This window comes from Diabrotica virgifera, chromosome 10 (assembly GCF_917563875.1).
Source record: "Diabrotica virgifera virgifera chromosome 10, PGI_DIABVI_V3a".
Lineage (NCBI taxonomy): Eukaryota > Metazoa > Arthropoda > Insecta > Coleoptera > Chrysomelidae > Diabrotica > Diabrotica virgifera.
Genome location: NC_065452.1, coordinates 42,684,893 through 42,697,780, shown reverse-complemented (window position 1 = coordinate 42,697,780; position 12,888 = coordinate 42,684,893). Strand labels below are relative to the sequence as shown.

The 12,888-nt window shown below is 34.0% G+C and overlaps 1 protein-coding gene across 1 annotated transcript in view; it reads left to right on the top strand.

Moving 5' to 3' along the window:
• The first annotated feature begins 1,630 nt into the window (after positions 1–1,630).
• Positions 1,631–12,888, top strand: part of LOC126893421 (neurotrimin-like) — a 792,502-nt gene continuing 781,244 nt past the window's right edge. Inside the window, exon 1 of the mRNA XM_050663588.1 lies at positions 1,631–1,802. Within this exon, the coding sequence (XP_050519545.1) occupies positions 1,703–1,802 (100 nt within the window). The 5' untranslated portion in view covers positions 1,631–1,702. The remainder of the gene's footprint in view (positions 1,803–12,888) is intronic.

The following is a 12,888-nucleotide window of genomic DNA, read 5'->3' as shown; positions in this document are numbered from 1 at the left end:
CAATTGACCAGATGCACAGAATCACAAATATTATCGAAAGATCCCTAGAAGAAAAGAAAGTCTGTTCAACTGTATTTCTTGATGCTGCACAGGCTTTCGATAAAGTCTGACATGAAGGTTTAACGTACAAACTAAAATGTTTTTTACCTATACAGTACTCAAAACTTTTACAATCATACATAAAAGAACTGTTTTTCAGACTTAAAAGAAATTAGAGCAGGTGTTCCACAAGGCAGTGTGTTGGGTCCGGTCCTATACCTACTATACACGTGTGATATACCTGTACTGGAAGACAACACAGTTGCCACCTTTGCTGATGATACAGCTATTCAAGCAGTAGGGACGACAAGTGAAGAGGCGACCAACAAGGTCCAAATAGCAGTTAACCAAATCCATAAATGGACACAAAAATGGAGAATCAGGCTAAATGAAGCTAAATCTGCCCATGTTAATTTCACCAACAAAAAAATACCATATATACCAGTTATATTCAACAATATCCAAGTACCATACGCAGATACTGCTAAGTATTTGGGTATAACATTAGATGAAAAACTACACTGGAAGGTGCACGTTAAGAAAAAAAAGGAAGAACTAAATATAAAATATAAAAAAATGTATTGGCTAATTGGAAGAAACTCCACATTGTCGATGCATAATAAGTTACTAATTTATAAACAAATATTGAGACCTGTATGGGCTTATGGATGCCCACTATGGGGGTGTACTGGACCAAGTAATATAACAGTAATACAAAGATTCCAGAACAAAATACTAAGAAATATTGTAGATGCTCCTTGGTATGTTACAAACAGTGATCTCCATAAGGACCTAGGAATGGAAACTGTGGATAGAATCATCAAGAAGATGACAGGAAGTCACGAGCAACGACTTCATATGCACGAGAATATTGAGGCAATCCAGCTCCTCGATACCACTGGGCAAGTTAGAAGAATGAAGAGGACAAAGCCTTATGAACTAGTTTAAGTGATAGGTGATAGTGAAAAGCAGAGCATAGTGCTTGTGCGCGTTAGTGTGTATGCTATAATAGTGCACTATCTTGTTAGGTTAGATAAGAGACGCTATGGGGTAAGCTCTTAATTTTAAGGAACAGTAATAATTTAGGTTAGATTAAAATTGCTCATTGGTCAAGTATGACCAGATTGTAATTGTAATAATCATCATCGTAGTGATGATTATGGGGAAAACACATAGTGCTGTGTATATTTCTTTTCGCTTAACTCTATCAAAAGCTTGTTTAAAGTCGATGAATAGGGCCATTGTAGATTTCCCGTATTCGTAGCTTTCCGCTTGTATCTCACGCAGCAGGAAAATTTGATCCACCGTGCTGCGTCCTCTTCTGAATCCACATTGATATTCTCCTATGTCATTATCTATCTTTTGTGTTATCTTGTCTTTTATATGTACTGCAAGTATTTTATATGCAACGTTTAGTAGGACTATTCCCCTGTAATTATGGCATAAACTTTCCTTTAACATTTTCCTTACTAACTTACGTTATTTAACCGAGTTTTAAATAAATTGAATAAGAGCGCACAATCAAAGGTGCAGAATCTCCGGATTCCTGTATCAATCATCAGTACAACTCGGACTATAAAGGGGGTTAGTAACGCTCTTTTTCGCGATCCCGGAGCCACGAGGTCGTTCACATACAAATTTGTATAATGGACAATAACTCTGAATGCATTTTTGTGGCAAAAAAATGACTGACATGTTAGTGCTGGTGATTTTATCCACTCTGTGTTATCCCAGTCAATCAGCTATTACCAGTTCTTTGGGTGGTAAGTAAGATTCTTTAGATCTGTTACAAATTAAAAATATGCAACAACCGTCTCTCAACACCATCTGTAAAGTCCTATAACTGCATAATATCAACAAGTAATATAATTAATAATTAAAACTAGTAATAATAAGGTAATAATTAAATTATTTTATCGAGACTATATAAAAACACCAAACAAAATTTTTTATTAAATATTTGGTAATGAATTAATCATAAACTGTAAACCAATATCTATCTTTGTTTTATTTGACGTTTTAACTTACAACACGTCATTTTAAAACATAAAAACACTAGCAAAAACCTTGAATTATATATGTCTGTCTGTCCGTTAGTCTGTCCATAAGCACAACTCCTCCATTATTAGAGCATAATATTATAATAAAAAATGAGGTTTCTAATTAGAGTTTAAAACCGAAAGATGATATTAAAGGTGAGAAATTTGACTTCGGTTCGGAAGTTCCAACCGGAAGTACCGGTTTAGCATTACCGAAATACTACACGCGATATATTATTCGACCCACCTTAGCAAGACGAAAACAACTATATATTCCGGTTTTTATATCACTAAACTGGCACGAAGAGTTCAAATATGGACTTTCGGTTCTAGTTCCGGTCACATTGAGTGAAAACCTAGAACTTACGAAGTTCAATTTCTTGTTGTTTTTAAAATACATTTTTTTTATTAAATATTATATATTGTCCCGTATCTAAAGTCTACGGCCGCGGCCTACAGTTTTGCTGATCCGTAAAAGTTATTAAATATTTAGGGTAACTCAACAAAGACATCTCTGTTGCTAGTATTAATGACGTATTCAATAAAAATGGCTGACGGGTGCCATACTTGTAGAATTATTTTTGTCGGGATTCGCGTGGAATGATTTTAATACTCCAAATAATATTTCACTTGAAAGCCACTTTTAAACTCAGTTCATGGTCACATACAGGGTGTTTGGTAAAGAATGGGCCATAGCTTAAGCTTAGATTCCTGAGGTTAAAAGAGGTCGATTTAAGTTAACTTGCCTTAGTACAAAAGTTGATAATAACCGAAATACAGGGTGTCAAAGTTAAAATTTTATTTGATTTATTTTTGAATATTTCCTGACAGGCATATAGGACAACAACACCAAATTTGGTAAGTGGTGCTGGTACTGTACATCCTACTAAATTATGTTAAACAAACGTTTCTGGATACTACCAGAGGCGTACGACGGGGGAACGTGAATGGTTGACCCATCCCAAAATCTACGCCACTGGCGGAATTTCTATTTTAGTGCAATTTTTTTATTCTCCAATACTTTCTATGTAAATAACATACTCTTAATTCGTAACGATAAAGACATTAGTTTTCGAGATATTTGAAACTAAAAACGAAGGAGCATAATACATTAATCAAAATAAGTGTGCCTTTTCATTTTTAACTTCAAATATCTCGAAAACTAATGTCTTTATCTTTACGAATGAAGAGAATATTATTTGCATAGAAAGTATTGGAGAATCTGAAAATTATGCTAAAATAGGAGTTTCATCAGTGGTGTAGAATTTGGCAAGGGTCAATCAGTCACTTTCCCCTGTCGTACGCCTCTGGCAGTAGCCAGAAACGATTATTTAACATAATTTAGTAGGGTGTACAGTGCCTCCACTTTCTGCCAAGTATCACACGGATATGTCAAATTATTTTAAAGTATTCCTTTTTTTTAATAATTTATTATTTATTTAAAACTTTAAGAACTATATGTGCCCGGTCCTATAAAACTATTTGACATATCCTTATGGTACTTGGCAGACACTGGCCTTATGGTACTGTACACCCTATTAAATTATGTTAAATAATCGTTTGTGGTTAATACCAGAGGCGTACGACAGGGGAAAGTAAATGGTTGACCCTTCCCAAATTCTACGCCACTGATGAAACTGCTATTTTAGCATAATTTTTAGATTCTCCAATGCTTTCTATGCAAATAATATACTCTTCATTCGTAACGATAAAGTCATTCGTTTTCGAGATATTTGAAATTCAAAATGAAAAGGCACACTTATTTTGATTAATGTATTATGCTCCTTCGTTTTTAGCTTCAAATATCTCGAAAACTAATGGCTTTATCATTACAAATAGTGTGTTATTTACATAGAAATTATTGGAGAATCAAAAAATTGAACTAAAATAGAAATTCCGCCAGTGGCGTAGAATTTGGGAAGGGTCAACCATTCACGTTCCCCCGTCGTACGCCTCTGGTAGTAGCCAGAAACGTTTGTTTAACATAATTTACTAGGGTGTACCGTACCAGCACCACTTACGAAATTTCGTGTTGTTGTCCCATGCCTGTCAGGAAATATTCAAAAATAAATAAAATAAAATTTTAATTTTGACACCCTATATTTCGGTTATTATCAACTTTTGTACTAAGGTAAGTTAGCTTAAATCGACCTCTTTTAACCTCAGGAATCTAAGGTTAAGCTATGGCCCATTCTTTACCAAACACCCTGTATATTATACATTAAAAATATATGGTCACATTTAAAATCATGTAATAAAAGGGCGAATGTCGCACATCCGCCATTTTTAGTGATCCTTCTTGTTCTCGTGATACTTATGCATTCCAGATCCAGATGTTGCCGATCGTCGACCCCTGTTGAGCTGGCCCCCCACTTGCAGAAATTAAAAAACAAATAGCGAGAATTTATGAACTATTTATGAGCTTTCACATTCCGCAAATTAAAAATAATTAGCTCGTTACACTGGGCAGGAATTTAAGATTTTAATGGGGGATTCAGCCCCCCACTACTTAAAAAAAGATATTAAATCTATATTTGCGGCAGAATTATAAATTATTTATGAGCTTTCGAAGTGATATAGTTTCGATTTTGAGCTCATCCCCTTAACCCCCCAAATAACCCTTTAGTTGATTCAACTCAAGGCAAAAATGTTGAGAAAAATTAAAATATATCGTATTGCGGATATAATTCTTATAGCGTATAAATTTTAAGAATAAACTCTTAAAATACGCGCATTTAGATTATTGAGCTACAACCACTTCGCAAGAAATCCTCCCCATCTTCCCGGATTTAATTCCTTAAGAGAGAATTGTACTTAAAATGAATAAAATTAATTACTTTAATAGTACTTATAATTTATTAATTTATGATCTCTCAAAATACGCGCATTTCGATTATTAAACTGCAATTTTTTTTGTATAGTGAAATGAAAGTAAAAGTAAAAATGAACGATTACCTTCGATTTAACGAAGAGATTTAACGAATAACCCGAGAAATCGATAGAGGGACAAATTTTAAACAAATTGGTTACATAAAGTTATTAGAATAAATCAATACCTTCTGAGTTATTACAGATCAAAGATTTTAATTTTTCGTGTTTTAGCGGTTTTTCATAAATAAACTCAAATAACTGTAAGTTTTTACAAAAAAAGTTGCTGATCTGTCTATTGATCATTATAATTGACTCGATAATCCGTTGTGAATTTCTCTGCTCTCCTGCTCTCAAAGAAGTCACCACTCCCGTCGATTCTTAGTAACTTACCTCCATCTTCTGACCCTTGGAATCTCAAGGTCGTTTTCCACATCATAAATACATCTTCTACGATGTCGTCCTTTACTTTACCTGCCCTCTGTGTTTGAGAATGTCAATACTTTGGTGCACTCATTATCTAACATCCTAGTAATATGTCCAACCCATCTTAGTCTCTACAACTTAATAAATTTCACAATAGACCACGCCAAATCAGAAATAGAAATAGTAATCTCTCATAGATCATTTTAATTTTCTACCACAAAAATTTTTTGAGTATTTTCCTTTCAAAGATACCAAGTCGTCTCTCGTCGTTTTGTGTTAAAATCAATGTTTCAGCCCCATACATTAAACTAGTTTTATTCTTCTTCTTCAGGTTCCTTCCCCTATCGGAGGTTGGAAATCATCATCGCTATTTTAATTTTATTGGCCGCACTTCTGAATAATTCTAATGAGCTGCAACCGAACCACTCTCTCAAATTTCTTAGCCAGGATATTTTGAGTCGTCCTGGGTTTCTCTTCCCTTGTATTTTCCCTTGCATAATTAACCTAAGTAATACGTACTTCTCGCCCCTCATTATATGACCCAGATATTGAATCTTTCTAATTTTAACAGTTTTTATGACTTCACATTCTTTCTTCATTTTTTTGTAACACCTCTATATTAGTTACTTTTCAGTCCACGATATTCCGTGGATTCTCCTGTAGCACCACATCTCAAAGGAGTTTAATTTTTTGATTTCAGACTGTTTTATTGTCCACGCTTCCATGCCGTATAGTAAAGTAGAAAAAACCTAACAACGTAGCATTCTTGTGCGGATCTCTAGATTAAGGTTAAGGTTGCAAAGTAAGTTCTTCAATTTTATGAACGTGTTTCTTGCCATTTCTATTCTAGATCTGATTTCTTTTGTTTGATCTCCATCTTCGGTTAGCCACGTTTCTAAATATTTTTATGTTGTTACTCTTTCGATCGTTGTATTATTGATGATCAGGTTATATACATTTTGTGGTTTTTTTGAGAATATCATCGATTTCGTTTTCTTGAGATTCATTTGCAGTCCGTACCTTTCACATGCATTGTATACATGTTGTATTATGTACTGTAGATCTTCCATGTTACTTGCAAATATAACCGTATCGTCCGCATATCTAATATTATTAATGCTATTTCCGTTGACCAAAATACCTTCCACTATATCTGATAAAGCTTCTTGCAATATCACTTCACTGTAGACGTTGAATAAAGTGGTGAAAGTATGCACCCTTGTCAAACCCCTCTAAGTATACTTACTTCCTCTGTTAGTTCTCCTTCGACTCTTACTCTTGCTTTTTGATTTTGATACAGATTCGATATAATTTGTAGATCTCTACTATCTATGTTTTTGGTCTTTTTTTTTTTTTTTTTTTTTTTTTTTTTTTGAGGTCGTCTGACATATGTCTTCGATGGCACTGCAGTCTCATGGGCTTATTGTGCCAACCATCCTACCTTTTATGTCACCCAATCCACAAGCTTGGTTCCATGTACCAAATTGTACATCCCTAGCATGGGTTGGGTGGCATATTCTGCTGGACTTAATTTTGGTTGTCCATAAATAGCCTGCCTCCTGTGATTCAAAGCCTCACACTCGTACAGTACATGATATGCTGTTTCAGTTCCCCTATTGCACAGTCTGCAGTTAAGGTTCCCTTCGTACAGCCCAGTTCTATTCAGGTGTCCTTTCAGGGCACAGTGACCCGTGAGAAGACCTGTAATTATGCGGAGCTGACTCCTATGTAATTTTATTAGTTCCTCAGCTCTCCGTTTTGAGGGTTCCCTTATTAAGGCCTCCCGTGTCGCTGACCAGGTACGTTCCCCCAGTATTCTTTGTGTTTGTTTTTGACCCATTCCCTGACTTGTCCCCTAATTATTGTTTTAGGTACTCCTAGAGCAGGTTCTGGGCCCAAATATGAAGTTGATGAACCGTTCCTTGCCAGCTCATCTGCTTTCTCATTACCGTCTATCCCGGTGTGTCCTGGCACCCAGAATAGAGTTACACTATTTCTTTCGGCCAGTTCTTCCAGTTCTTGCCGGCATTCCCATACCAGCCTTGATGTAACTTTCGGGCTCATTAGTGCCTTCAGTGATACTTGGCTGTCTGTGAGTATATTGATCCGTCTATTTTCATAGGTCCTCAAGTTGTTCATTGTGACACACTGCAGAATTGCGTACATTTCCTCTTGAAACACAGTTGTGTATGTTCCTAGTGAGAAACTGAGTCCTACATTCTCTGTTTCACTAAAAATAACGGCTCCAGTGCCTTCATCGGTTTTTGATCCGTCCGTATACCAGATCGTTCCCCTGATTTTGCTACTGATGCTGTTCCACTCCCTTCGGTTATTGATTTCTATTCCGAAGTTCCTATTAAATGTGTATTTTGTTACCATGTGGTCAGTGTATGTATCAGATATACTTACCCCACCTTGGTTCCAAATCTGATTATGCCCAAGGTTCTCGTTGTTTTTGGTCTTAAGAATACTTAAAAGCTTTTCATGTTGAACTCTGTCAAAAGCTTTTTTAAAATCTATGAAGCAAGCATATATGTCCTGATTCATATCAGACATCGTTGTGTCAGAACATTGACTCCAAATAATGCTTCTCTAGTTCCTAGACCCTTTCTAAAACCCATCTGTGAATCACTTATTTCTTGTTCTAATTTCACTGGTTTTATTAAGGTCTTGTAAATGTTAAGATTTACTGAAAGTTTTAGGTTTTTATTTCTTAGATATTTTGGAAGACCATGGTGAGCTCTCTATGGCTTTGCGTCTGTTTACTTCGTCACTTGTCGTGTTTGCTCGAAGGTATAGCTGTAAATTTGGATTCTCTGTTGAACATTTTGAGTATTTTTAGCATACATTTCGAGGATTGTTTACATACTTTGCCATTTTTCTTGCTCTTAACTGTTTTTCTCTTACTTTTCCAAGCTAATGTTATTCAATAATGATAAATACACCAAAAATAAATACATGTTACAACAAAATTTCTTTTTTAAATAAAATTTCTGTTTTAAGTCATAAACATTGTCAGTTTTAAAATAAAAATATATACCATTTTTATTCAGTTGCAATGCGAAGGCAAAACAATCTTACTTTTCAATTAGAATACGGAGTGCAGTCCAGTCCCTTGAATTGCGACTTGTGAATTGCATAGTGTAGAATTCCTTCCCTCTCGTCTTCACTGCAGCATCCATTTGACTTGCAAATTGTAGAAGTCTTGGAGGTGTCACCAGGAAAGTGTACCAATAAGTTTTCAATTTAAAAATCTTTTAGTAATATTTTTAATATTTTCAATATTAATAATTTACTATTAGGATTGAAAACAACTTCGTCTACTTTGTCATTGTCAGTTTTATTCAATCAAAATCAGACAGCGCGTAGGTTTAGTAGAATATAATATTACACCCACTACATCTTTTATCTTTATGGTTTTCATATTTCGACTCCACTTGTTTGCGAAGGGATGAAAGTGTGAGACTTCTTTCAGACAATAAATTTTTTTGAGTATATCCGGTCATTTTATTCTGTAACTTAAACTTCTTAGATAGAAAGAACGTAAGAGTATTATAGAGTATTTAAATATATCCTGGTTAAAAAGTAATAGAGGGATAAATATCTCACGAATAGTTTTTACAAAATTTTATTTTTACAAATCCTTTCAAATACGAAATAACCAACTACGATCAACGGCGGATCCAGCAACCTTGCAAGGTGGGGGCAATGAAATAAAAATTTTCTCGTCACTGGCGTACGCTAGAGCTTCACGATACGATACAATATCGATACTCTTTAAGAACCTATTGAGTATTATGTTGGTTATGCCAATGAATAATTATCGTATCGTGTATCGATATAGGCAAAACTTTCTTATAAAAATATCGTATTGATATTGATTTCGATACGATATCGCCACAATACTCAATAAAATATTGACATAAAAGGATTAAATTAATAAAAAAAAAAAAACAATTCTTCATTCATTTCTCACTATCTTCATTAAAACAAGTAATTGGACTTCGTAAGTCTTAGGTTTTCACCCAAAGTGATCGAAAGTAGAAGCGGAAGCCGATATTTGAACTCTTTTACTAAACTTTTGGTTATAATAATAAACGCGAAAGTCCGCGGTCAAATTTCTCATCTTTATTAATATCCATGGGTTATAAGGTTTCGTTCGACACCCCATTTATTATTCTATCTGTATTAATAACAGAGGAGTTATTAACAGCGACCAGACGGACAGGCGAACAGACGGTCATGGAACCGGAATTTACTCAGTATTTATGTTCAATCGTAATCTCTTTCTTAAAAAAAGTGCTAGTAGACACCAGGCGAGGTCTCAAGGAGGGGGCAATTGACTCCATTCACCTCCCCTCCTTGGATCCGCGCCTGACTACGATATTCATTTATAGATTGGTAAATAACAAAACATTCACAAGATACTTAAATGGGAAAGAAATCCCGAAGAGTTGGAAAGAAGCATGGATTACTCCAATAAAAAAAAAAAGGTTTAAAATATATTTGCGGAAACTACAGGTGTATCTCGGTCACTAGTGCCTTTAGCAGGCTGTTTGATAAAAACTTAAAAAACATGATTGAGCAAGAATACGAACCTCATGAAATTGAACAGCAAGCAGGTATTAGAGCTGGAAGATCTTGCGTAGACCACATATTTACCCTAACACAACTTAATGAAAAGAAAGTTGCAAGAAGCCAGGCAATACATCTTTTATTTGTGAATCTCACAAAAGCATATGACACGATTCCTGTGAGAAAGCTGTGACAGTCTCTTTAACGAGCTTCCTTAAGTAGCACGATCATCACCGCAGTCAAACAATTATACAATAAAGCAACATCAAAAATAAAACTAAACAACACCTTATCAGAAGAATTTCTGATAAATATTTTTTAAATTACAATAGTTGATAGCAAAAGCAGAATGTATTTAATTTATTTTTTATAATATATTATTGTGTATCATTTTATCAATCAAAGAGAGAATAAAAAGTTTAGTTTTTTTTATATAACGCGGGCACATAAATTTGATACACCCTGTATATTGATTTGTAACTATTTATTAGAAGGTAGCTTTTACGCAGTGGGTTTATCCTTAATGAGTTTTTCCCTGAAGAATTAAAGACATTTGTGAATAAAGTGAAGTGAAAAGACAATTTATTTGGGATTATAATTTTAAAAAGATTGTTTTGTTACGGGAAAGGCAAAATCTACAGGTAATTGTAATTATTAGTTTTTAGAAAAATAAGGTAGAGAAATTTGGAAATTTAAGTCCTTTTGTTTAAGCCCAAGAATATTTGTAGAATTCCCGAAAAGTAATTATGATGAGTAGAAGTATTTGTTGAAAGAATGCATAAGTTTTTTCGAATGAAAAAAGAGGAAGTGGCAATTTGGAATGGGGAGAGAGAAGTTTGAATGTTCAGACCGGCATCCGATAAGAGCAGTCAAAAGTTTTCGTGAGTAGTTCAGAAGCAAGTACTAGTGGTTGTTTGATAGTGAAGAATAGCTGAAAAGTGGAACGAGAGACAAATCAAATTGAGAAGAAATACCTATTTGATTCTGTAAAGTCCAAGAGAGTAAGTTACAAGAACTACAGTTATTAAAATTATTTGTGACACCAAGTAAAAAAGACACTTGGGTCTTAGGAGATTATTATTGTGGGAAAGAGAGGAGAGAGTTTTGGAGTTTATTGAACGAGTACTGGTCAAAAGAGGCTTGGCTCGTGTTTTGGAGAGATACTTGCTGGTACGCTGCTGGATTGATGCTGAGAACAGAGAGGGCTTTGATTGGTAGCCTAACATAATCAACAAGGAGGAGCTGTTTGGGTCAAGAGGGTTTAGGTCAAGATCATCACAGTGTGTGAATCAAAAAGGTCAGTCAATAACTTATGTGATAGATTTTCTTTATGATCAGAAGTTAATTTCTTTTTGCGTAAAAGCATATGAATTAAGATTCCAACATTTCAAAAATTTAATAGGAAGTATAAGTAGTTTTGCGAATACCTAAAGTTGTTTATTTAGCTTGTTTTATTAACGGTATCAAGAACAAAGCGATAAATATTTGTTTGAGTTACATTAATTTATATGGTAAAAGTTTCATTTGGACAGTTATGCCTACAGGATTTAATTGATAAATTTTCAGAGCATTGCTTTTGATAATAAAGGTATTTGTATGTGCTTATTTATGGTATTTCTATTTATTTCCTTTTCCTATTTTATCCCGATAAGGATCAACTAAGAGATACTGAAGCCACGAGAAAAGATAAGTATAACCTAAGATAATTTAGTTCTTTTTTTTTATGACAAAAAGGCACCCTGAGATTTTTCTTAATATTTTTATGTATGATTTGCGACAATTGAATAATTAGTTAAATAATTACTAATTCATATAAAAGTCAGAGAAAGCAGATCATAACAACATGGCGAACCAACGTGGGACGTGGAAGTATCTCTAGTTGTTAATTTGAAAGGATAGGAAACGGAAAAACAGGTGATGAAAAATTTATTTGCCCGTCGGAAAAAGTTGATATATTTAAAATTTATGAAATACTTTGTTTGAGTTATTTTTATCTAGGTACAATTTTTACAGATTTATTTTTGATTGATTTGAATTTTGATAAATTTAAAAAAAATTGTGTGATAAATTGATGATATTTGGGGAGAGAAAAATTTTCGTCTACAGCATACAAGGTATTTTCGAATTTCGTATCAGGCGGGGATAAATTTTAACTACATATCGATTACCAGAAGCAAAAGCAAAGAAAACAAAAAACAAGGAGAACATTCAGAAAAAGAAGAACGTTTGAAACAAGGAGAACATTCAGATCAAGAAGACATTTTAGACATAACAATCATGGAAACAGGAAAAAAGGAGTTGTCAGGTTTAGAAAAATTATTAAAACCGATGCAAATACAATCACAAAAAATGGATGAAGCAAAAAGGACAATGGATAAAAATCAGGAAGAAACATCAAAGAAAATGGATAAAATCAGGAAGAAACAAAACAAGCAATAGAAGAAAACAACAGAAATATAGAGATTATCAAGAAGGAAATGGTTAAAAAAATCGAAGAGATTGTAGAAAAGAGCGAGAAACAGGAGATAGAGATTAAAGAAATCAAAATCAAAATGAAGGAGATAACAAATTGCCAGAAAAAGGAAATAGAAAAAGGAAATAGAAAATTTGGAAAACAAGTTGGAAAACGCTATTCAAGCAGACATAAAAGAAGTGGAAAGAAAGATCAAAGAAAACGAAAGAAAAATTGTGGACATCAATACTCAACAAAATTTCGGAGAAAGAAGAGAAATGGTTATACATAGCACAGAGGACGTGAAAATAAGATTTGGCGGGGACGTAAAAAAATTACACCCAGTAATTTTCATAAATAATTTAAAAAAGAAAGTACGATACATTGGTAACTTCGAAACAGCCAAAGAAACGATAAGGAACCATCTTAAAGATGAGGCGAGTTTATGGTTTGATAGTAAACAAGAAGAATTGGACAATTGGCATAAAC